At 53.0% G+C, this 26,259-nt stretch overlaps 1 protein-coding gene across 10 annotated transcripts in view; it reads right to left on the bottom strand.

The window, feature by feature from the left end:
• The window catches only part of Shank2 (SH3 and multiple ankyrin repeat domains 2), a 435,523-nt gene that overhangs the window by 134,065 nt on the left and 275,199 nt on the right, over window positions 1–26,259 (bottom strand). For all 10 annotated transcript variants that reach the window (XM_060383254.1, XM_060383259.1, XM_060383260.1 and 7 more), the window contains 2 exons: window positions 3,624–3,706; window positions 2,013–2,137 (listed from right to left, as the gene is read on the bottom strand). In XM_060383254.1, coding sequence (XP_060239237.1) covers window positions 2,013–2,137; window positions 3,624–3,706 — 208 coding nt within the window. The remainder of the gene's footprint in view (window positions 1–2,012; window positions 2,138–3,623; window positions 3,707–26,259) is intronic.

The raw sequence follows: 26,259 nt of genomic DNA, 5'->3' as shown, positions 1-26,259 counted from the left end.
ATCCTAGCACCTAATACAGAGAAATTCTGAGTTCCACCTCAGGCAGCCCGGAAAGAAGGAGAGGGAACCTGTTTCTCACCCCCACTGCCTGTCATCGGTGCACGAATGTGAAAAGCAGCCTTATGGGACAATGACTCTGGCATGCTAACTCCCTCCATAGGCCATGCACAAAGTCACAAAATAACACACAGCCCTAACAGGCCTTGGGTGCAAGCCAGACAAGCCTAGAATCCTGGAACTAAGAGGCCACCAGAACAAAATGCCTGTTCCCCAGTTTCCCAGAGCAAACAGATTAGTATTATCAGAGGTTTAAAAAAAAAAAGTCATAGGAAGTTTGACAAGGACAGAAAATTGTGGGAGTGGTACTCAAGACATCCCCAGGAAAAGTCCCAAGGCACTTCCACCTCAGAGGCCCAAGCTTCTTTTATTGACTAGTTTATCACAGAAACAGTCAAATGAGCTGAACATCAGGGGGTGCACATCCATTTGCAGCCCTCATTTATTATTGAAATCCCTCTCAACCTCCTGAGCCCCCTTCTCTGCCATCCCAGGGCCACCCACACGCCACTCAGAGCCCCAGCCCCAGGCCACGCCCCCTCCGTCTCTAGTGTCTCTCACACACAGGAAGAGGGTTTGCGTCACAACCGCATCCTACAGAAGATGATTCAACCCAGTCTGCATTTCCAGGAGGTTACAAACCCTGTGAACTCAAGGAGTTGCTGCCGGCTCTAGCTTCTCCATTCTGGTAGAGATTCCGTGTGCTCTGACACAGGGAAACCTGAATTAGCTCGCGCCTCCCTCAGACCAGGCTCTGAGTGGTCAAGAGTAGTTTAAAGAGTCTTTCAGTAATGGCATGAGAGCAACACATGACTCATTCTTACATGTCTCTCTCCCTAACAGTTGTGATCTCTTCTTCTATTATTGTTACCCTACACTAATGTGAACAAACTCGAGAAAGATACGAAACTACCATGTGCAGCTGACGTGGAACTGGGAGTAAAGGCTTCAAGCGCCATCTCACTGGGACAGGTAGGGGTGTCCTCTTTCACAGAATGGACGTGCATTGAGGTCACCCAGTGGGTGGAGACAACATCGGCTGGTGAGACTCATCTGTTCATCATCTCTGCTTGCATGTGATTTCTGACAAACTTGAGGCAAGACTCAGAATGAACACGGGGAAACAAAAACTCCTGACAAGGCCCACTTGGGTCTATCAGACCATTAAGAGGGCCATCTTTCCAACCTGCTGCGTATTCTTTCATCCGCCCTGCTTCCAAAGAGTAACAAGTTCTCTCACATGGTAAGATCGAAAGCAACACCTAAACCTGCAAAGAGGCAGGATGCCCCAAAGCGCCGGGACGTAACTCGTACCAGCATAAAACTGACGGTGGGGCTCACGGACACCAACGCTTACACACAAGAAGATTTCTCAAATGATCAGACATCACCCCGCTTCCGGGTTCGAATGAAAGTTAGTTTTTAAAGCTCCTGAACATCCAAGTCTCCTCTCCGTGCCCACTCCAATCCTTTCTCTCCCCCTGCCCGTGATCTGTGGTGCTTAAAAACCAGCAACCATGCAATGAACACTGACCAAACGCCTCTTAGCACCCACGACACACTTCATGCTAGCCAATACCACACAAAGGTTTGGGGACTTGCCCTTAGGACACGGAAGCGGGCTAGGACTCCCCTCCTATTTATACCGTCAAAGCTAAGCCACCCACAGATCTGCGTGTGGCTCCAGCGTCAAGACAGTGTCTCCATCTTCCTCTCGAAAACGACCGGTGGCCAAGTTCCACATGTGCGCTCTCTTCTCAAAGAACTACCAAACCACTCCGACATCAGGGACAGAGGAAATGGCATCCTCGGGGGGTAGGGAACACTCAGAGACTACAAGCCACGTGGCCTAAGTCATACGCCATCCCGACGGTCGTGCTCAGAACCACAACCCTCGCCCCACGTGAGAGTCGGCACTCTCCCCAAGCAGCACGGTACAAACACCTGTGCCCTACCTCGATCAAGAAGTCCCCGGTCCTTAGTCCGGCTTGCCATGCCACCCCACCTTCATCCACAGACTCCAGGTACTGCAGCGCTGGGAATGCCGGCGTGGGTGTGAATTCCTCTATGGGGGTATCGGCTAGGAAGACAAAGAAACACCGGGTTTGAGTCTGGGGATGTTTTCTAAGTTGGTCATCCCACCTGGCCATGGGACCCTGGGAGGAAAAGGGTCACTGCATTCCCCATTGGGAGGTGGTGGTCCTGGCTAGCTCTCCCCAGAGAGAGGCTCAGTACTCACATGCACACCAGTACTAATATAAGCCACGGAGCCAGGTGCATGCCAGGACCCTACCATGCCTCTTGGCTTCTCTGCTGAAACCATGGAATAAAGCGCTCTGCGGTACATGTCTACACGTCTGTCATTTTCTTTAAAAGTATCAATGACTAAACATTTTCAGTTCTAAAAATGGAAAAGTTCCTTCCCCTACCACACAGAGCTAGGGAAAGACCATACTGGAACCGCCTGCCAATTTCACAGCTATACAGACTCGCAACCCAGGGGATTCAACTTGGAACGGGGACAGAGCACAATGTTGACCCAGAGGGTGGCTGCTGATTTGAAAGCTGCTCCGAACTCTCTCCAGGGGGTGTGTGTTGGGGGGTAACCTGGCTTTCTCTGACTGTCACAGGATCAGCGAGCCTCTCAGCCGAGCAAGGCTGGGCTTCTGGGGTCCATGGGGGCTGCTGAGGGACTTTCTTGGTCCTCCTGAGAGGCTGGGGGTGGACGGGTAGGAAGGTGTGATGCCCAGGGTTGGGGGTGGGGGAAGGCACATCACACAGGCGTGGACCTGCACCCTGGGGGTGGAGACGACTCTTCTCTTTTTGGATGGCTTGCCGTGGGCGGCCGGAGCCTATGGCAGGTGGGCAAGCTAGCCAGGGAAGGAGGCCTCCCGCACAGGTACCACTGTCACATGGCTGACCCCCACCTGCCTTAGCTTAATGCCCTTTTGCTGTAGTTGGGAAGGGAAGCCCCAGGCTAGGGACAGGCATGGGGCACCACTGTGGGCTGTGTCCCAGCATCTCCCATTCCCAGGCCAGAGCTTAGGCTGTGGTAGAGGGGACCTTCTTTTCTCCTTGCCTTTGCAAAGTCACCTTAGAGGTGAGTACCCAGACACCTGCCACCCTCGGAGCTGAAACCCATCCCCAGCTCAGGCCAGTTTCCGGGTGCCTCAAACTTGGGCTGGGCCATTCTGGGGATCTGAGACCAGGAGCTTTGAGAGCCCAGCACACTGACTGAACTGAAGCCCAAGCTGCAGGGTCTCCCCAGGATTGGGAGAAAGAGGTGGGGGGAGGGAGGGAGAGAGAGCAGCTCATTTGGAGCAGTACTGTAGATGGAAAATTAAAAACATGCCTGCAGGAAGCCTAGATGTTTTCTGAGGAAGGCAGAATGTTAAAGAGCATCGTTGTCTAGCAACCAAGTGCCCCCAGGAAAATGCTTGTTTCATGCTTATTTCCAAGCTGGGGAAGGTTCTTCATACAAACCTGTGTGCACCACACACACACACACACACACACACACACACACACACACACACACCATGGGAGGGATCCCAGAACACACTTACCTTTGGCCCCTCGGAGTACAAATCCAAAGCCCTCGTTGTCTTTCTTCTGCAGGACCACCGTCTTATCCTCAATGATGCAGTCACTGTAGAGAGAATTCCGGGGATAGCGACCATTATTGTAACCGGTCATCATCACGGTGGCTGCTCCACCGCCGGGGACGCTCATCATCACAGCCAATTAATCACCCAGCTCGGATCCAGGCAGCATGGAGGAGCCTGGGCAGCAGCTCGGTGCAGGAGGAGCTGGGGGTGGGGGGGTAGCAGGATGGGCGAGCGGGGCACAGTGGGATGTGGAGGGGGGCGGCGGGCGCAGGAGCCAGCCAGGGGAAGGAGTCATGGATGCTGGAGGGGCTGCCCAAGCCGCTGGGGAGCAGGGGCCCAGCTCAAGGGACCCGGGGGCTGGCCAGGACGCCACCGCCCAGAGCAAAGAAAGTAAGTGGCCCGGGTGGTGGTGGCGGCGGCAGAGGAAGCAGCGTGGTGAAGGAGGTCCCCAGGCCTGTCTCGGCCAGACGCATCTTCCAGAGAAGCAGAGGAAATCAGCCGGAGGAATAACCAAGACAGCTGCTTTGCTTTGCTATTTCTTGAAGGGGCTTAAAGAGGAGATCGGGTTCTCTCCGTTTGTTCTGTGCACGAGCCAGCAGCAGGCACTAGGGATGCAGAGACCTGTGCCTTGCAGCCAGCGCCCCCTCCCTCCCTCTCCCCCGTCCTAGGGAATGTGGTGTGCAGCAGGAGCCCCCACAGTCATCTGATGAGCCCACAGTGCGACCGGCGCGGCTGCCTGGGCGTCATCCCGCGCACAGAGGAGCCGCAGGCTGGGCTGGTGGCCGGGCGGGAGGGGTAGCCGCCAGCTCTGTGTCTCTCCCGGCCGCCCGAGGAGGCCAGTGCTGGGGGGTGAGGGAATGAGGGGCTCAGGCCGTTTCAGTCCCAGCAGAGCTGAATAGGCAGCCGGCGGCTCCTTCCTGAGGAAGATGCTTTGCTGAGGGCAGCAGCATTCCTACTGCATGGAAAAGCAAGAACCACAGGGCTCACCTCTTTTGTAAGGCATTTCCATTTTTAAAGGAAACAGACTAAAAAGCCCTAACTTTGCTGCTCCTGCCAAAGCTGCCTGTCACCAGTATTAACAGAACTCTGACTGTCCACTTCAAGGTGCGTAGGGGACACAGCTGCCTAGGAGCTTGAGAGCCACCAACTGTGACCCTCGCTAGCCTTTTCAGCGGCTGCCGAAGAGCAGGAGACAGGGTTGTCTGCATCCCAGATTAAGCCATTGCACAACCCCCCCCCCCCCCCGGAAGTAAGTCAGAAGGCAGGAAGTCTGGGGGTTGAGGGCTGGAGAAGGAGGGAGAGGGCTTTCTTCTCTAGAGCCCCAGTGGGAGGTGTGAGGACACGGGACATGGTGGACAGAAATTCTAACAGAAGGAGCCCCAGGCACAGAGGAAGAGGCCTGTGATGGGCGTGAGAAGCAATGATAGGCTCTGAGTCCCAGGGTGTTGACAGTCAGTTCTCTCTGGCTTGTGGTCTACAGGAAGCACAGGGCCTAGGGTCTGGCCCGCAGCTAGCAGCCAACTAGGACAGGACACCCTGGAGCTGGAGGAGCAGGGCAGCCCCTGCTAACCAGCCTAGCAGGCTTGTCCAACCTTTTGTCATTATGACACTATGTTGACACTAACAGTTACAGAGTTCACGGGCTTAAAAACCAGGCAATAAAGTTACAAGGGAAAAAAATACAGCAAAACAATCTTAACAATGCTTGAGTAAGTTTATAATTTTGAGTTGTCCTTATTCAAAGCTACCTTGAGGTACATGCAGCCAAAAGGAGAGGAAAGAGCAGTGGCTTTTCAAGGTTCCCATTGGGCAGGTGAGAATGGTGGTGTTGGGAACACAGAAATCACCCTACAATTACCCATCACAGGGTCATGCGAAGTAATGTGTTCTGGGGATTGGCTATGGGGAAGGCAACAGTGGCAGGCTGGGGTGGTGACAAGGTGACCAGGCACAGAAGTCTGAGCAGGTGGCTGAGAAGCTCACTTAAAACCTTGCTCTGAGATATCCTGCCAGCTTCCTGGATCCTGGGCACAGGTGTGTGAGACCTGTTTTCACTCAGTTCTCAAAGCCCCCTGCTCCATCAGGTTCCACCAGGGTGAGGAGATCCCAGGGGTAAGTCACTGGGCTGGCCTGTAGGAAGTGATGGATGCTTTGGTCCTCTGCAGCCCATATCAACAGGCTGGGGGGACAGCCCACAGTCACTTGGGGCAGCTGCGGTTGGACGCCTTACCACTCACGAGAGTGTGGTTTAGTGACAGGCCTCCAGGGAACCCATTTCAAGTGTGGTCAGTAACTGGAGAGGCCTGGCTGCCAGCCAGAACCTGCCATCACAGGACTGGATGGAAGGAGAGCTGGGGTAGAATGGGACTTGCTGTGGATTCATGACCTTTTAAGATACCAGGTAAAGCGAGCTTGTGACAGACCCTTCGACCTTTGAACTTTTGTGCACACCCTGGATATCTGAAATATAGACTCGGGTTCCTTACTGGAGACTTTTTTTCCTTTCTCCTCCAACTTCCCTAAGAGAAGCCCACCTGTCTTGGCCTCAGGGCTCCCTCAGCAGCCAGACATTAGAAAGCCTGTGTTTTCTTAACCACAGGGGTCTCTCTGAGGCCTTGCTGCTCAGCATGCCCCCTTTCTCTGTGTGTGCTTTAGCACATGAGGACTGGTTTCCCCCAACATGAGGGTCTCAGACATGATGTCTGCGTGCCCCCCGAGTGACAACACCCGCTTTGGCCTCAGCTCAGGGAAGAAGCCACGGAGGGCTCCCAGAATGCATTCTGTCATCCAGCAGACACTTATTCATACCGCAGTCACAGGAATCTCCTCAGGCCAGCTGCTGACTGGCCACTGGCTCCTCCTGACCGCATGCGCAGGCTGGGTTATCACCGAGTATGGTTCAAAGCAAAGTGTGACTGAGTCCAAGGTCAGCCTGACCTTTCAAGGCCTCTGATCTTATTCTATAGAATGAGAACCACGCTACAGGCACAATCACAGGAAGGTGATTGTGGGAAGGTGGGGCAGAAGGAGGGTCCTGAAAACCCCTTGAGACCCTGTACTCTCAGAGCGGCCTCTGGTGGGCGGTCAGCTGTAACACACAGGGACACGCATTATTTTCCGTTTTAAAGAGCCACCTTTAGAGGCATCAAGGGTTATCACTCACCCTCCTCTGCATCCCCAAGCCAGAGCCTTCTTTCTCCCAGACCCTCATCTCCCAAGCTCTTCCCAACTGCTTCTTACTGTGAAACCCCTGTGCACGCGGACAGATCTTCTATCCCAAGACTGGAAGATGGCTTCCATTTTCTCCTCTCCAGGATGTTTTTTTTCAGGAGCTAAGCTCCACGCCCTGCGACCACCACCCTTAACCACCAACAGACCTTTGACCTAAACCCCAAATTCAGCCTGAAAAGAGTGGGTTAAGACTTAGGAGCGGAAAGTGAATTTCTACCGACAAGACTGGTGGGCAGACTCAGTGCCAGGAATGTTACCCTCAAGCTTCCGTGCGGCCTCTTGCACTATGACCCCAGAGCAAATGCCTCCTTTTCCTCAAGGGGCTCAATCGCCTGAGAGAGTGAGCCATTGTTGCTGATCACCCTAGATGCCCAGAGGCTGGCAGAACCCGAGGCAGGGGTGCAGCGAGTGGCAGAGGGGAGCTGAATAGGAGTTGGAGTGAATGACTGTAGAGGGAAGGGCTATCCTGGGCTCACCCTCAGCAGCTCCTTCCTCCTGTCGGCCAGTGACCTGACCCTGGGTGAGTACGACTCAGCCTCAATGGCTGCCTCTGCCGCTTTGCCAGAACCAGGGCTAACGCTGCCTATGGTTCTGGGAGCCCCTGCTTGGCAGCCCCGGAAGATCTACCATCAGGTTTGACCCGAAGGCCACTGCCCACGTTTCGCAGGGACGCATGTGAAGCCCCCACACTCCACACAGTGCTCCTGGGTGACCCCACTTGGGGCTTCTTCTGGAGCCCTGTTCCCTCAGGTATCACTGACCAGGTGTGTGCATTCCCTGTAAGTATCCTGGAAGCAAAGTTCCCTGTTTAAAAAAAAAAAATCCAGTATTTCCTGACTGAAAACAAAGACAAGCCAGCAGCACACTCTTCAGATGTGTTTACTGCACAGGGGAGGAGAGCTCTAACATACCCCAAATGTCCCCTCCTAAGTCAACGTGAACCTGCAGCAGGTGTGGTAGGGCATCAAGAGTGGGCGTACAGCTCTGCTAAGTACAGCCGTGTAGACCGCGCATGGTCCGAGTCAGAGAACACTGCCCACAGCTCACATCCGTGGTCATGTATTCATTACGGCCATGTGGACAGATGGCAGAGCCCTGAGGAGGAGCCACGTTCCTTTCCTGGTTCCTATAAAGGTAGGGCCTGGGCCATTGGTTGCCCTGGAGAATGGAAGATCTCTTTCTACAGAAAACACATCGACCTCTGGGAACCACATGCAGGAGACAGCCATGTTTGTCCCCATTTCCCTTATCCCCTTTGTGCCAATGGATCAAGTGCATGTGGAGCATTGCGGGGACTTCAGGTCTGCCACAGAGTGGATCCTAGGACCGTGCCATGCCTGAAGGGGTTTCTTTCTGTAGGATCCCAAGTGCCCAAGCCACAGTAGCATTTCTTTTTTTCTTCTTTGTGTTTCTTTCTTTCTTTCTTGCCCAATCTAGAGACTTCCTCATAGACACACTAGAGGCTGGTCTCCTAGGTGACTCCAGACTCTGTCAAGTTGGCAATATCAACCATCAAGCCCGGCTTTCAAGTGTTTAGCGTGGCACGGGGGTGCCTTCCTCCTGTGGGGCAGCATGCTAGGCTGAGGAAGGCTGCAGGCACCCACATAGCGGCCAGCTCCTTGGCAGTGCTGATATTCTACTTGAGGACAAACCCAGATCCACAGGCAGCCAGGCCTTGGTTTAGGAGATTAAACAAGAACGTGGCTGTGAGCCAGTTTCTTAGGGACATGGACAGATTGATCCTGAACGCAGGGTCATGGGTGTGGACCTGAGCCTCTCTTGGCCTCTCCTGGGAGCCTTGTAGGGATGGCAGCCCTGCCAATCAAGCTGCCTTAGTTTTTCTTTGATCACTGGTGATGGGGTTCTAGCCTCAGGTGGGAGGTAGCTGGGGACCATGTGAAGCTGCCACATTAGTATAGTAACTCAGGCATTTGTAGTGAACACCTACTATGTGTCATCTGAAGGCCTACTGGGTGCTTGGCATCTTGGAGGGAATAGACTAGGCTCAGTCTGGCCTATGGAGATGTGGCATGTAAGTGGGTTGAATAGTGCCTCTCCCCCCTCCCCGCCTAATGAATACCTTCACTTCCTGCTCCCTGGCTCCCTTTGGAGCAGGGCCCTTCTAAAGATGGGCTTTCTGGATTTAAGAGCCCATGAGTCTAATGCCCACATCCTTACAAGAAAGAAGCAGAGGGAGTGGAATCTTAGAGACATCATGGAAAAGCTGTGGAGGCTGAGTGGGGTCTGGAGGGATGCAACCACTAGCCAAGAGTCACAGAAGAATCCCAGTCAAACAAGAAGGGCCGGCGGGTCAGAGAACCCTCTCTTCCTGGGGAGGTGGAAGTAGAACAGGGCTGCCCATGCCTTTGACCTTTGGATCTAGATGGTAGAGTTAGGAAGACAAAAGGATGTGGCTGTCACAGAAAACTGCTCAGTTGACAACAGAGGAGGTGGCGCTGTGAGGCGTAGATGGCTTCCCTGTAGAGAAGACAGAGGCACAGAATGCCCAGGAGTGGATGACTGTGCCTCAGAGGCACGAGGGAGCCTGCAGAGCAGGGATCCCAGCCTGATGTCCACGGATGCTGGGCTCCATCTGCACACAGACAGTGCTGAGGCCTGGGCAGCAAGAAGCTTGAATCTGTAACAGCTCCAGCTGGCCCCTTGTGTCATCCAGGAAGGCTGAGATGATAGATAAGCAGTTGAGCCATTTCTTCCCCTTAGGGAGGTTGATACACACAAGTGAATGGAATTCCTACTCAGTCCTGTGGTGAAAGCTGGTGCCTTTTCCTTGTACAACCCTCCCTGGTGTCAGCACAAGTAACCCAGGCCTACTCCCTGGAGGCTATGGATGTTCTTCTGGGTGGTCCGTGGGTGTGACAGAGGACACATACTCTATGGCTCAGAAAAATGGAGTTCATTCCTCAAGGAGCCACAGTGAAAGCTAAGGCCAGGCTAGTCCCATGCAAGATCTGGGCGTTGCAGGAACCCAGACATAAGGGAACCTCCCTGTACTGGTACAGATCGAGGCCTGTGGAAAGGGACTTCACAGAGCCTGCTGGGGGTGGACTCGGGCCAGCTGAGCCCATGCAGGTGTGCAGGCCACCATCAAGAGGTGACAGGGTGGTATCCACAGTCTTGCAGGCAAGGGAGGACTCTGTCCCCAAGCTTTGGCTTCAACTCTCAAGCCTATTTGCAAGCTGGGAAATAAATTCAGCACCTCGCAAATCCGCAGGGTTTAAGCAGCAACATGGAAGCCAGCTTGCCATTTGATTAAGTGTGTCTGGAATCTCACCTGGGGTCAACTCCATTTCTCGTTAAATCTGTTATCTGTAAACATCATTCCTTCAGGTGTGAAATTCTCTTGTAAGTTGGATTTTTCTCACCTTCGGAGAATCCTCAAGTGCTGTTGGCTGCTGAGAACTGTTGTGAGGGCACCGCCAAGCAGTGGCCACGGTGACTCAGCTGAATGGGTTCAAGGGAAAACTCATTTTAGACAACTCCAATGGCCAAAAGGGCTGAGTAAGGGCCGTGGGCACGCTGGGAACATTCACTGGTGGTGGGGCGGGCCTTGGGGAGGTGGTGCTGCTCCCTGTCAAGAGGCCATGGAAACCCAAGATTGTCTTCGGGAAGCATTTCTAGTACTGGGTACGGAAGGCTGGGAGTGTCATCCTCACTGCTGCCGTGACGACATCTCTGTGGCCGGTCCATGCAGGAACTGGAGCACTATTAGAAAGACGTGTCTCCAGGGAACAGCAGCGACGGTGGATGCCCTAGAAATTTCTGACTCTGCCAATCAGGAAGGATGGGGCCATGCAGGATGCTGTCAGCTCCTCCATGGCGGCGGCGGGGGGGGGGGGATAGGGAGGTGCTGGGGCACAGGCCAGGACTTAACAGGTGTCCCAGCTCAGCCGGCAGAGTTGCCAGGCAGGCCCTCTTGCTGCCACTGTGGGCAGCCAGCCCAGCTCACGGAGGCAGGGCTGGCTGTAGATTTGCACAAAAGGCCTATCTGTGGGTGGGCGGGGGGCAGAATATCCTGGCCCAGGGGAAGACTTGGGAGCCTGCTGGTGGACAGGAGGGGTTCCTCATCATTTGTCACTTGCCACCCAAGTGGGGGTCCTCTTGGCTTTACCCACACATATGCCTCCTCTAACATCCTGCTTCCTGACTGGAGCATGATTCATAATGCTCTATTGCTTCTGGGTCACAGAGTCTCACACCAGGTGCCACCTTGGGCTTTCAGTGACAATCAAGCAAGGATGCTGCTGGCAGTCCGAGTTGTGTCACCTGTGGGAGGTGAAGGACGTAGACACAGACCGCACTCTGCACTCCTCCTGCCTCCTACGAGTCAGGATGAATGGAGGTGCCAGTGCAGGCTACACAACCCTCCCCACCCCCACCCCCGGACTCAGATACACACTACTTGCCGAAGCCATTTCTCAGATGGGCAATTATGAAAACTCCCTGCCAGCGTTCATTACGACCATTTCCCTCCTCATTGCTAACGTGATAAGCAACACAACTTCTTCCTGATGGAAACAATCATGAGCAGAGAACTTGATTTGAATTAAATCACCTCATTACCTCGCAATAAGTCACCCACGAGTGTTGCCTAAGCACCACCCGATGTGCTACCCGCCAAGCGCGCACCTCCAGAAGATGGTCCCAGAAGCACCTTGCCAGTGATCACCATCCCCGGCTAAAGCGAGGGGAACCATGCAGAGCGGAGTCAGGGGGACCCAGGCCCCAGGTGGGATGTGTCCCAGTGTACTGAATCCATACAGGGTCCTTAGCAGAGTCCGTTTGCTGGCCTCACGCCATCTTCCTTGCAGTGTTGGTGTCTGCCACAGCCTTGACACGCCCAGGCTGGGGAGGAAGAGCTCACTCGAGAGGGACCAGGTACATAGCAGGGCGGGGAAGCCCAGGAGCTGGGGAGAAAGGCTCACGCCTCACAGAGCCTGCTGCATTCTGGGGGTGTCACACACAAACGTAGATGTTGCCGTACGCACCCCACCCTCGTGTGGGCATTCGCAGGGCAGTCTTAGGCAATCTGCCTGGAGCAAGCAGCAGGAGATACCTGTCTGTCAGACACAAGCTGTTCCCACTGAGTGGGCAGGTGAAGGTCGGGGCTCATGAGGGAGGGACAGCGGTCTCCTTCCTTCTGGAGCTTTCAGGAAGTTAGGGAGTACTGCCGCTGCGGCCTGGGGCCCCCCTCCATGAGCCCGGCTGGGTATGGCCAGACAGGGAAGTGCTCAGGTGGTTGCAGGGTGGTTCACAGCACTCTGGGAGAAGCTGATTCACGCTAACAACGGAAGAGGAAGGCCTAAGTGCCAAGGAAAACAGAAACGTTTGGGTGCCATTCTCCAGAACTGCCCATTCTCAGTTCTACCCTGACCTTAAAGCAACAAGGTTCTGGAGACCAAGACAGAGGAAAACTTGTATTTTCACCTAGGACTCAGAATCCCCCTCCAGCCCTGCTAGGGCCCACAGAACCTGATGCTGGGTCTTCCCTGAATTCACTGTTCTTTGTTTGTATGTATGTATGTATGTATGTACGTATGTCATAAACACACACAAACCCATCTTGAATCAGACAGCATATCTCTCCCATTTAAAATACTCCTTCTGTAGAGTCTCATCATTTTGGGATAATATCTAAAGTCCTCACCATGGCTAAGACCCTTTGCTATCAGGTCCCTGCCCCTCCCAACTCCCCGTGCTCCACCCTAGCTGCTCTTCCTTCTGTGGGCTGGCCCTCTGTAGAACTACAGTGTCTTTGCATAGCCCATGCTCTCTGCACAAAGCTGCCATGGTCTCCAGGAGCCAGGCTGTCCCTCAGTAACTTGTGTGTCTGGTGGATACTGGCTATGGCAGGTTGAGCAGCCAGCTGTGGGCAGAATGCCCTCACATGGCCTTCCACTGGCCTCAGGGGTCTCAGCGGTCACCAGGTCCCTGGCTGACACCTTTGTGTAGCCTGTAAGGTATGGGTAACCGTTTCCTGTCCCTGTTTTGCTGGAACATGGGACTTTAATTTTTAGAATCAGGAGTATCGCCTTCCCAGGCCACTCCTGCGGGAGTTCAGCTTGGGCTCCACTGAAATTCCTGCTCCTCACAGCTCCTGATTCTGTGGCCTGGTGAGCCTCCAGACTGGGGAACCTTCCAGGCAGAGGGCTTCTCTGGAACCCCAGCCTCCACTCTGTGGAACGTTCTCTAGAATAGCACGGGGTAGTCCAGCTGCCTAGCATTTGGCTGCAAGCACAGGCAGGGGCTGTTTGTGCCTTTCCCTCCATCCGCTAATTAGCGTGCCAGGCCAGGCCTGCCCCATCTGTTTGTCTCAAAGCTAGCCCCTAGGACCATGTGAACAGGGCAGGAATCAGGCAGGGGCTCTTCTCACATGGGTTGCTCCACTCTAGTCCATGGGACTCGGGTGTAGGAGGACACCCGAGCTTTAAACCATTAAAATCAGTAAAGGCACTTGGTACTGAGCCTGACAACCTGAGTTTGATGCCTAGAACCCACATCTGAAAGGAGAGAGCTGGCTTGCTGTGCTCTGACCTCCACATGAATGTCATGGAGTGTGGACTTCTACACACGAATAAATAAAATAAACGGCAATTTTCAAAAAAGTGTGCATGTCTCCAGATCCTGGTGAAGATGCTTCAGTGGGCTTGTCCACCATGGTTGCCATGGGAAGCCCAGGCTAAGGCGCAAACCACAAGACCAGGTCACAGCCGGCGTCATACCCGCCTGTCGCTGCTCACTCTGTCTGCTTGGAAGCACCACAGGAACAGGTCACCCGGTGTTCTTCCGTAAGGGTGCTCTGACGTGTGAACACGGCAGTGCGTGCTTGCTCGCTTGGGGACAGGGCTACCTCTGGCACATGTAGGCTTGCCTGGCACGGGCCTGCAGGCCTAGGTAGCCATGCTATACTGAGCTCCATGGATTTGTCTCACCACAGAACTACAGAAAGAATCCCACAGTCACGCTGTCATCTGATGGGGCCGCAGAAAGCTTGTGAGGTCCACTGTGTGTGGAATTCCTTTGCGGTGTGACCATTTTGCCTCTGCCCCAGGGGCTGATGCTCACTCAGAGGATGAGCATCAGATTGGTGCTTACGGAAGTAGTTAGAGGTTCTAGAGGCATTTTAAGATGGAGCCCACCACCCTTTCTGCTGCCCTCCCTCATTCTCTCCTTTTTAGAAAGGGTCTCTGTCTGACGCTGGCCTCAAACTCACTAGGTAGGTGAGGCTGGCCTTGAACTCCTGACTCTCCTATCTTCACTTTCCCGGTGCTAAGATTATAGACTTACATTGACACACCTGCTCTCTGAGGTGCTTGGATTGGGCCTAGAGCTTCCAGCATGTCAAGTAAGCACTTTCCTACCTAAGACACATTCCTGGTTCTATTTATTTAGGATTTTTTTCCTATTAAAACATAAGGCCTCATGTAGTCTGTGGTGGCTTGAAACTCACCATATAGGGGAGGCTGGTCTTGAACTCCTGACCTCCACCTCCCAGGAGCTGCCTCCACCCCCAGGCAGAGGGAGCTCTTTCAAAACCTCCATATTCCAGATCAGACCCACAGTCAACATCCCAGGCTCTGAGGGAACCCTTGCTCAGTTAGGTGTGACTCTGAAGCAGCCCTGCCGACATGAGAAAGCTTGGGCAAAGGCTCTGCTCCAATAAATCTTTATTGACACACATGCAGTGGGCCTCAGGCTGGGTTTTCTCAGGACGCGTCTTCAGTAATCTTACAGTACTCAGGATGGATACAAAGAACACACGCATGGGGCGCATCGCTGCCTACGGCAGAAGCTAAGAAAAGAATCAGTTTTCCTCAGTCGCTGTGACACTGACCGGTACAGGTGTGCCTGGCCTAATATACCACAGAGCGGTGTGGGGAAACCAGGTCAACCGTGACCTGCCCTAGAAAGGTTTGGAGGCTGAGATGGAGAGCCCGCTACACAAAGCGAAGTGCCCTCTTGCCCCCCTAGCTTGGCTCACAGTGGAGGTCTGCCTGGACTCGGCCTTCGAGAGTAATAATTATCAAGTGGTAATTAATATGCCAATTATCATAATGACTGTAGTTTTTGGCTCCAAGTGCTCTCAGCATAACTGACTGAACCTACAGTTTCCCTGAGACAAAGCAACACCTTTCTTTTTTTGGCTTTATTTGAGACAGGATTTCACCAATCTGGCCCGGAATTCATTATATAGCTCAGGCTGGCCTCAAGCTCATAGCAATGCTCCTGCCTCGGCTTTCTGAGTACAGATGTGAAACACCACACCAGGTAATGCCCCTTCTACAGAGCGGGGAACCAATGGCACGGAGAGGTGGAGAAGTTTGCACAACAGAACATGTTCAGAGATGAAACCCGGGGTGGGGACAGGCAGAGCCCCGAGACCCATGATGTTACCCAGCTAGGGGGCCCTAAATGCTCACAGCCCCTACCCCAGGATGACAAGGATGGAAGGCTCCATGGGGGCAGAGCTGGCTGGAAGTGGCTGAGCTGCCAGATAGCATCTAGGATGCTCTGATATTCTGCCAGAAGATTATGCCCCAAAGGGTCGGGGAGAAGCCTAAGGAGGCAGCAGCTCCAGCCCACGGGGTGGCCAAAGAACAAAACACGGGGCTTTCACATAGAAAAAAGTACACAGCTGACCTCAAGTCTGAGAGACGCACCTGGGGGTGTCTGGGCCTTCACACCTGCTAGGCCAGTCCTCTACAGCTGAGCTATGTTCCCAGCTTGCACTCTAGCTCCTACCTGGAGCACTTTCTCTGCTTGCTAACCCTAGCTGCTCAACTCCTATTCGTCTCTCAAAGCCCATTTAAAATAGTCACCATGTCTAGGAGGCTTTTTTGCTGTCTCTCAAATGATGCCGGTGCAGTGATGAGGCTGGACCTCATCTCATTCCCCTCTATACCCAGCTTCCAGCTTATAGTTTCTGTTCCAGCCCATGGTTTATTTCCCACAACAGACTCTGGAAAACCCAGACACTTGCTTCCCCAGTCTCCCCTGCTGCACAGCTGCATGACAGCTGTGGCCATAGGACATAGTTTTAGCCAATGAGATTGGAGTACAAACCTAACAGGGTCTCAGGGAATTATTCAAATACTTGGGTCACTGTAGAAGCACGACATTCTCCAACACACCTGCAAAAAGTGTGCTGTGGAGGTGTGATCACTGAAGCACTAGCTGCAACTTTGCAACCATGAGTAAAAAGTCAAGAGACTGAAGAGTTGCAATTGACCCATGGAACAGATACTGGCTCTGGCCTCTTCCAGACCCACCAGCAAGGTCACGGTTTCAGCTGGTGAGATTTCTTATAGCCACATGCTTCCTAGAGGAAACAGCTGATATTTGCAGCTAGAAACAAGGAGGCAGGGTGAGGTCCCGTGCTGTGCTCGGCCCTCCAGGGAAGATCTGGTCACAACCCCTTGTCTCACACGGAAGACAAGAGCGCTATGTTCAGGAGGCAGAGCGCTACGTTTTCCCTGGGCTTAGCTGCTTCGGGAGTTTTGTGAGTTCTCTGAGTTCCTGGGCATCCCAGCTAAGTTGAAGTAGTACAGAGAGTTGGGGACAAGGTCAACCCGAGTGACGACATCCTCAGGAAGCTAATGCTAGCAGAAAATTATATACAGATGGGACTTTAGCCATAGTGTGGACAGGGGAGGCCAAGGCGGGGCCTGGGCCTGACAGCTGGCAGCTACATTCGGCTCTAAACCTGTCATAACAGCCCTCCAACCGACGGCCGCTCAGCCAAATCTGGGTCCTGTACCATGCCCTGAGAAACCTCTAGGACTGAGCCTGTCCAGCCAGTTGCCAGCTTTCTCCTCTGGCCCTAGCTCATGGCCATTAGCCCTTGCTATCTCCAAGCAACCTGAGGGCTGGGTGGGCACTGGCACTGGTTAGCTACCTGCTTTTCAGACACTTACCGGCTCAATTACAGTTCCATATCCCTCCTGAATTCTGATGTCACTTGTCATCCTGATTTGGAGACAGAACACTAGGCCGCACAAGGTGACAGTGAGCCTGGCTTTCTGAGTGGCCTCCATCCAAGGGAGGCCACCGTTTATGGAAACTGTCAAAGAAGTGACACCCTCTGGCCATCCATAGCCCAGCCCATGAGGGGCCTCTCTAGGGCTCCAGCAGTCTGTTGCCTGCGCTGAAGAGACTCCCACTCTATCTCCCACTGGGGTAATCCAACTTATCCACTAAGGTGCCTCACCCCAGACACTGCAGATGTCCCCAGACACTTACTTGCCAGCCCCTCCCTGAGGAAGAGCTGTTTGTCTCAGGTTCTTGTCTGACCGGAGGCTCCCGACCACTCTCCCCTCCGCCCTCCTCCAGTGGCTCTCCTGTTGTCTCTGGCACCCAGCTACTGCATTGTTTGATTCCTCCTAAGGCACAGGTGAGCTCTCTCTGCCAGGCTGCAGATACGAGGCTGCCCTGGTTCCTGGCCCCTGGCTCCTGACCCCAGAAGTCTCTTTCCTGAATTTCTTCCCTGTTCCCTAAGTTTTCCAAATTATGTCCCCACCTCTGATTATCCCTTAGGCCGATGGCTGACCTCTACTTCTCCACTGTCCCTTATGCTCCCACGATGCCCTGCTGGAGTCTTCTCTTCTCTGAATGAGTGCTTTGCTAGCTACAGTCCCCCTGGGCACCCACTAACTACAGCCTGCTTGTGTGGAGTCAAAGTGGGGACTCACACCCCATTCTTCCCATTCATCTGCTTCCCTGCCCATTTCCCCTGTCTTCCCCTGTGCTGGCCCATCCCCGTGGTCAACTTGCCTGGATTTGTAATCAGCACGGGGACTCTGGAACTGACTGAGGTTAGATGAGGCAGAAGGGCCCACTGTGAATGTGGGTGGCCTGGCTAAAAGGGGGGAAGAGAAGGAGGAGGCACCAGCTGAGGCCAGCAGTCTCCTTTCTCTTCCTGACCAGCCCAGATGTGAGCAAGCAGCCTCTGGCTCCTGCAGCCACATCGAGAGCCACTCCTGCTGTCGAGCCTCCCCCACTGCGACCTGGAGAGCCCCACATGCATCTTTCCTATGCCTCCCCTCCACAATGGACTAAACCCTCAAAGCATCAAGTCCCCAGAAATCCTGTCTCCTCCTCCTCAGTTGTTCCATGTTAGGTATTTGGTTGCAGGGATGAGAAAACTAAGACACGCCTCCCAACTCAACACACTCAGGCATCAGTCTGAGCTGCTTAGGGTGTCCTGGTCCATTAAACAGACTTCAGAAGGGCACGTCAGAGCTCGCTCACCCATGCCCCATCCTCCTCTGTGTCCCTCCCACCCACACTGCTGAGAACGCCAGGTGGCTGTGTAGTTTTGTCCATGCAAGGTGGACAGAAAATGCCTGCCTCAGCCATTTCCGCACACTCACATCACCACTAGCTGCAGCTTCTCTTCACAGTTGACTCCACGGCTGCCTCTCCTAGGAACGGGGTACTCTAGAGAAGGAGTGGTGAGCAGTGGCAGGCCATGACACTGAGGCCGCAGATACATAGACCCGTCCAAGTGTGGATGTTGTCATTCAGGCCTAGAAGCAGGTCAGCGGGAGGCAGCACCCCACATTCCTGAGCAACCATCTTTGAGGAGGCTTGGAGTATAGGAAGCCAAAGCAGGTAGCTCTGATGGACAAGCGGCTACTCACTGGACCAAGCAGCTCGACCTGTCCTTGAGGGTGGGCAAGGGCACCACATCCTCCTACCACCCTCACTGCTAGGCTACAGCTCTGGGGGATATGCCCCCTCCCCATACCCCTGGACCTCCTGTCAGTACTTATGGCACCTGCTCCCAAAATCACAGATCCGGTATGATTGCTGCCATGGTACACTGCTCAGCCCGGACCCCACGGTCACGCTGCTGAGTCTCAGCAAGACACACAGACAGAAAGGTCTATGAAAGTGGAGGGTGGCACAGGCAGCTGCCGCTCCAGGATGCTGTCTGTGCTAGGGGGAGCCTGTGTTCCCAGGGAAGATAAGTGACCAATGACAGCGGTCGGATAGTGTCCCCCCAAACTCATGCCACCCAGAACTGCAGTATGTGACCTGCCTAGTAATGGAGTCTTTCCAGACGTCATGGACTTGTGGCTGGAGAGGTGGCTCAGCAGTTAAGGGCTGTTCTCAGCGTCCACAAGATGGCTCACAGCCATCTAAACTCCAGTTCTAGAGGATCGGAAGCCCCCTTCTGGCCTCAGCAGGTACTGCATGCACATGGTACATACACATAAATGTGGGCAAACACTCATGCACCAAAATAAATAAATCTTACATGATTTACATGGCTCATCATGTAAGGACACTTGTGTCCAAGACTAATGCCCTGAGTTAAATCCCTGGAACCCACACAGTGGAAGAGGAGGACCAACTCCTACAGGTTGTTTTCTGACCCCCCACAAGTGTGTGCATGCATTCACGCACACACACGCGCGCACACACACACACACACACACACACACAGAGAGATCTTTCAAGAAGGGATGAACCAAGAAAAGGTAAAGGAGGAAGGAAGTGAGGGTCAAACAGCAGAGGACAGCACTGTCAAATCCCGAGCCACATGTGAGCCACCTAGAAGGCTGAGATCAGCATAGACATGTCCCCTCAGAGGTGGCCTGGGAGGCCATGACTCAGAGAAAGGTCTGTAATAAAGTCTCCACGAAATCTGGCAAGGCACTCTGCACCCACCCATGCTCTTCTCCCACAGATCCTCTTCACAGATCCCACCACTGTCCATGTCCTCCATGGATGGTATGTCTTCCTGCCTATACGAAGACCTTTGCAAGCCTCCTGCAGCTGCTGTGACAACACACTCCATGGCGCCTATCAGCAGAAGTCACCACAGAGGGCGGAGCAGAGCACCAAACAAGGTGCGTGAATGCCCCACCCAGATGCCCAGTGCACTGAATTCCCAACCTGTCCCTGCGACTGCTGTGGCCCTTCTCTTCATACCGCCACATCATCACCCAAAGAATGAGGGGTCTAAGCATTCACCTCTGCTCTAGTGCTAAGGAGAGGTGAGCAAGGCCCTGCACTCTGCAGCTGAAGGGTGGGGACAGTGTAGTGTGGAGAGATGCAGCCAAAGCCTGAGGTCATTCCTGTACTCACCTCTTCCCAGGCCCAGACTGACACCTGACTTCAATCCCAGCCATGGTGTCTGTCACTGCCAGAGGAAGCCATATTCCGGAGTCCTTCCAAGGGGACATGCTCCAAGCCTACCTATCAACTGTCTTCTCCCCTGTCCCAGGTCCCTCCTAAAATACAGCTCTGCCTCCCCCCAGCTTGGCCTTCTTTTTTTTCACTGAGTCTTGCTCATCCACAAGCATCACAGCTCCATGGGGCAAGCCCAGGCCAGGGAACCTGAGACAGAAGAGTGCCATCTGCTATGCCAGGCTTCTGGCCACTGTGCCAGCCCCAGCCGTGACCTTGGTTAGGAGAGTCAGGTTTTAATCAGCATGTGTCCACAAGAGCTAAGTGCTGCTGACTGGCTTGCGGCTGCCAAGGAACATGGACAGGCTGGCCACCTAGCTCAAACTCTCTGAGAGGAAATCTCAGAGATAGCAGCGAGCTCTCATGGCTAAGCCCTCCTGCAGACCTGACCATGTTGGGCTGCTTCCTAACTCTGGCAGTGAAACCAGGTGCCCAGTGTTGTCTCTGAAGGAATAGGGGCATTAGATAGGTACTGGGTACCTATCCTTTTCCTACTCAGGGTACCTTATTTTCCTCATAGGATTTACCGAGGGCCAACAGTGTGCACAGTTCTGCCTAGAAGGAAGCCTCAGAATTTTGCCCCACCTGAGCATCCTTCCTCATCCTGAGTCATCAACCTTCCTACCCACTTAATCACTCATCAGTGCATCCATCTATCCACCAATCCATCCATCCATCCATCCATCCATCCATCCATCCATCCATCCACCCATTCATCTGTTAATCCACCCAACCACTCACCCATCCATTCATCCATCCATCCATCCACCCAACCATTCACCCTTCACCCATCCATCCATCCATCCATCCATCCATCCATCCATCTGTCCATCCATCATCTATCTATCCAATAATCTATCATCTATATAACACAATCCATTTAATATCTGTCTGTCTACCTTTATGATCAATTTAACACCCATTAGCCCATCCATCTGTCTATCCATTCATCTGTTACCCATCATCTATCTAACATTCATTGATTCATCATCAACCCACCAATCAACATCCAAAATTCATGATCCATCTATCTATCCTCCATCCATCACTCTAACATATATCCGTCTATCTACCCATCAATCCATTCTTTGTCCATTCACCTATCAATCATCCATTTATCCATTAGATCCCCTATCTTCCACACTTTTCTGAGCCTAAACACTTGCTAGGCCCTGCCCCAGGTCATAAGGGAAGAAGACAAGTCAGAGCCAGCATGGTTACAGAGCAGAGGAGAGACAAGCAAATGCAGATCAGCCACTTTGCTGCTGTACGTGGCCTAGGCAACAGTGCGTCAGATGGGCCCTATTCTCTCCCTTCCTGAGTCAGGCCCCAGAGGCTGCTATTGCCTAGAGGAGGATGGAGTACCTGAACATTGCTAAAGGTGGGGATCAGTACAACATCTGCCGAGACCCTGTGTGCTCACCTCAGTCCTAAGACACCTGCAGGTCTGGCTGCCTCACCCTCTCTTCCTGGCTGACACCTGGATGGGCTGCACAGGCCTGGAAACTAGCTCAGGGCATTCCTGTTCACCTTGGCTGCTCTGTGGCCACCTCTGTGATCCTAAAGTCTGGTCCCAACAGGCCTGCCGCAGGCTCAACCGTTGTTGGGTGTTCATGGTGACCAATGGCCATGTCCACTTACTTTGACTGGTTGACATGTTCCTCCCTGATGTTATTGCTGCTTGTGCCCATTCATGCTTGGAAGTTTTCCTGGTGTGTGTGTGTGTGTGTGTGTGTGTGTGTGTATGTGTGTAGTGGAGAGTTTGTGCCATGGAGCACATGTGAGGTCAGAGGAAAACCTTGGGTGTCAGTCAGCCTTTGTCTTTCTTTTTAGTTCTCTAGTGTCTGCTTCAGCGTCAGGAATGCTGAGATTACAGGTTGTAGTGACAATTCTGGAATTTTGGTTTCTTTATAAAATGGAGAAATATTATAGGAATGTGCTTTCATTTTAATCCAAGGTGTAGGGATGTGGGGCTGCTTGGACTGTTCACAGCAGCTGACTGTGATTTGCCTCATGCTCTAGCAGAGGTGTGGTTTTGCCAGCCTCAGATAATTTCTGCAACTGTGTGATGTTTGGAATTCTGGGAACTTTTCAAAGGGTACATAAATGTTAGAGTCCTAGAGGGAGGGGCTGCGTAGCTGGCCTGTGACCTTCCAAGAATCCTGACTCTGCCTCTCATCTCATCACAGGAGTGTTAGGATAACAGATGCATGCCTTTGAATCTGGCTTTACTTGAGTTCTGGGGATCAGACTCAGGTCTTCATCCTCACAGAGTCAGTGATTTTCCTGCTGAGCCATTGCAGTTGCACAGAGACCACTTGATATATTAGTTAATGGTATACACTGATGACATTCTTTTGTGGTGACCACTGGCCAAGCATACTCATGGAGACCATCAGTGATATTCACTTACATTGAACACTGACCATTAGTTAAAGTGGCTTCTGGCCAAATATCCAAAAATTGAAAAAAAAAAAAAAAAAGAACATGAAGAACATGAAGAGAGTATAACCATATACAGGTTGGAAAACAGGCCACACAGGGAGTCTGTATCAAGACAGGGGAGAGAGCCCTGGCATCAGAACTCCAAGTCTGGGCCACATTGGGCTTGCAGACCACCCTGTAGGACATTTGAGCCACTTACTCAGTTCCAGGATCGGGGGCCTACCATGGTGGAGCTGGAGAAGGAGGCAGAAGAGGGACACAGTGCTGACCGGGGGCGTGCTGCGGCATGCCAGCTTGTCAGGACTGGCTGTGGGCATGTTTCATCAGCTCCAGGATCAGTAAACACACCAGCAGTTTGAGCCTGGAGGGGCAGAGTCCTCACACTGTGGAAATTGGTAAATGCTACAGTTCTGGACAGCTGTAAAGAAGGGAGGCAGGGGGGCCCTTACACAGCCTGGGGCTTAGCAGACAGAGGATGCTTTTGGCAGATGTGACCGTGGAAAATTCCAGGGACAAGAGGGTCAACATCCTCCTTCTGCTGCTGGTATTGGTAAGGGATGTGGGGAGACAGGAAGCTCATGGCGGCACCTGCTACCTTGGCCCATCTCTCCCTATAATCCAAGGGCCGAGGGCAGTCTTCCGGGTGCGGTCTGGAGGTGTGCCTGAACACTAGCCTCCCTTAGCAACTGCTCTGCGGCTTCTCCATCGCCCCACCCATCTGCCTGCTCTCCCCCATCAGGACACCCACTCGCCACCTGGGAAAAGTGCTAAATGTGGCCTGAGAGTGTTGAGCCAGGCACCTCCCTGCAGGAATGAATGCCAGGACAGAATCCATCCTGGACAGAAGTTCATGATTGTCCTGCCCGATTCCATAGCACAAGCAATCCTCTAGTGAGCGCCTAGGCTTCTCTGCTCCAGGCCCCAGTGGGACACACTCAGGGAAAAGCTACAGGGAAAAGCCCCAACCTAGAAGTCAGTGGTGCCTACCCCCATACAGGGTGGTGTCTGAGCTTGGACCTCAGGCCAGACACAAGGGTCTGCCTTCTCCCCTGCAAGAAGCCACTCTCTGCTTCAGATCCCTAAGCTGGCTTCCAGCAGAGCCCCCACCCCTCCTGCTACCTCATGTGCTCTGGGAAAGGAAACTCTGAAGTTCCAAAGTCCTCAAGTTAGGTCCTCACTACCACAAAGGCCTGGGGGTCATAATGGTTCATCTCCATTATCAATCTGCCGGGATTTGGAATTTCCTAGGTGGCACACCTTGGGTGTGTCTATGAGAGTGTTTCCAGAGAGTTGTTTGTTTGCTCTGTTGTGTTTGGACAGAGCCTCTGTAGCCCAAGCTGGTCTCCAACTCTCCCTCTCTCTCTCCTGCCTCTACATCCTGAGTACCCGGATGACAGGTAAGCTATGTCATCCGGTGTACTCAGTGCTGAGGATCGAACCCAGGGCTTGCTGAATGGCAGGTAAGCACTATTTCCATTGAACCACTCCTCTAGCCTCCTCTAGAGAGGCTTAACGGAGGAGACCCTCCCTGAATGTGGGCAGCACCCCACATGTGCTGGGGTCCCTGACCAAATAAAATGGGGGAAGGGAGAATGCCAGCCACGCATGGGGCATCCCCTTCTCTGTGTTTCTTGGTTGGTGCTAGGGGTGGACGATGCTGCTTCTGCAGCTCTTCCCCACGTTCCTCTGCACTACGAGATGGGACAAACCCTCCCTACCTTAATTTTTTTTTCTGTCAGGTGTTTAGTCACAGTGAGTAGAAAAGTAATGAATGCTGGGATGTTGGCTGTGGTGAGGCCAGAGGACACTAGTGCCAAACCACCAGGTCCTGGAGGAAAAGGAGGAGGATCAGCCGGGCCCAGGTCAGCCTACAGGACTCATATCCCAGGAAAGGGTGCTCGGCTCCTTGTGTGCACAGCAGGTTTGACTCTCTATGCCCTGTGATGGAGGCAGAACAACATTTGAGGCAGTGGACTGAGTGGTCCTATCAGGGTCACAGGGCTGGTGGGAGGTAAGGTTGGGGGAAACCACAAGTCTAGGCTTATGGCTTCCCTTCTACCCAAGCAGATAGTTACTTCTGGGCATGACTCAGTTGCATGAGGCATTCCTGGAACCCACTTCTTCATCCCTGCCTATCACCTGGCCATCTGTGTGCCCAGCCCAGAACAAAACAGTCCCTCTGTGATGGTCAGATTTTATTGTCAACTTGACGCAAACCTGTGGCTACTTGGGAAGAGGAAACCTCAACTGAGGACTTATCGCCGTCAGACTGGCCTGTGGGGAAGTCTGCAGGGCAGTTTCTTGACTTATTATTGATATGGGAAGGCCATGCCCACTGTGGGAAGCACCACTCGGAGAGGGTGGGCCTGCCTGGGTTGTATATAAAGCAAGTTGAGCAATCCATGAAAAGCAACCAGCAGGCAGCATTCCTGCATGGTCTTCTTCAGTGCCTGCCTTGACTTCCCTCAAGGATGAACTAACATGTAAATGTTATAAACCCCCCTCACCCCAAGCTGCTTTTAGTCAGGGTGTTTATTCACAGTGACAGAAACAAAACTAGAACACGCTCCATGTCCATTTGGATTCTGATACGTGCCTAGCAGGTGCTTGTAGAGAAGCCAGGTTTGTCTTTGTTTATGATCTCTTGCGGGGAGCAAGCAAGGAGCCTGTCTTCTGCCACTCTTTCTGGTATTTGATTAGGAAGAACCTACATCCAGGCAATGCCTGGAGGGCAGCCACAGGCAGAGGCCTCGGCGAACACTGGCACCGTCCCGTCTGTTCTCAGAGGCTCCCAGCGATATCGCTCTGAAGTGTTCGAAGCCCACCACCCTGCTGTGAAATGAAAAGCCCTTGGACAATAACCAAGTGACTCTCTAGACAACAGGTGGATAGGAAGCTGGGGAGGGAGCTCTCCTAGATACAGAGGGGAAAAGCTGGAGAAATAGGGATGGATAGAATAATTTTAAGTGATGTAAAGGAAATGCAGAGAGATGAGAGGAGAGCAAGAGAGTTGGGAGCCAGTGGGTAAGAGAGCGAGTGAAGGCGAGCAAGGGTGCACATATCTCCAAGGTTTCTGGGTCTGAGGGAAACCAGAGGCAGTATAGTCAGACTAAGGTCATTATGCCAAAGCATCAAGACATGAAGGAGACAAAGAAACCTTGACACTCCTACAGACTTCCAGAGAGGAAAACAGAGGGGCAGAGAGGGTGGAATGGTAGAATAGGGGTCAGAGAGCACCACACTTCTGCACCATGAGGTAGGACTGTGCCAGTTCAGAGGGCAAATGACTCTAAGTCCAGAACTTTAAAACTAGAGGTTGCAGACAGGGGCATTTTCACTTCAGGTCCCTTTTGTAGAAGTTACTTGAGGATTCCATCAGAACAAGGGCGATGTCCAAGGAACTACTCACTCATCTCATGATTTAATGATGGGAGAAACTGTGAGATGATAGTGCTGAGTGCTGAGAGCAGGAGTCCAGACTGGGGTATAACATCAAAGGTGGCTCTTAGGGATGACTCACATTCTTAGGGTATACCACAGGCAGGAGGGACCTTTAGTGGCTCGATAATAAAAACCTAATTCTTTTGCTACAATAGATAAACAAACAAATGCATCTAGAATCTCCAGGGGGAAAAACACTTCATCCGAGAATCACCATCACCTTCGATGCTTAAATGTGGGCCAGAAGAAGAAAGGGCTGTGGTTC

This window comes from Meriones unguiculatus, chromosome 1 (genome assembly GCF_030254825.1).
Source record: "Meriones unguiculatus strain TT.TT164.6M chromosome 1, Bangor_MerUng_6.1, whole genome shotgun sequence".
Lineage (NCBI taxonomy): Eukaryota > Metazoa > Chordata > Mammalia > Rodentia > Muridae > Meriones > Meriones unguiculatus.
Note: the sequence above shows the minus strand (reverse complement) of the source record. Positions and strands in the feature narration are given on the sequence as shown.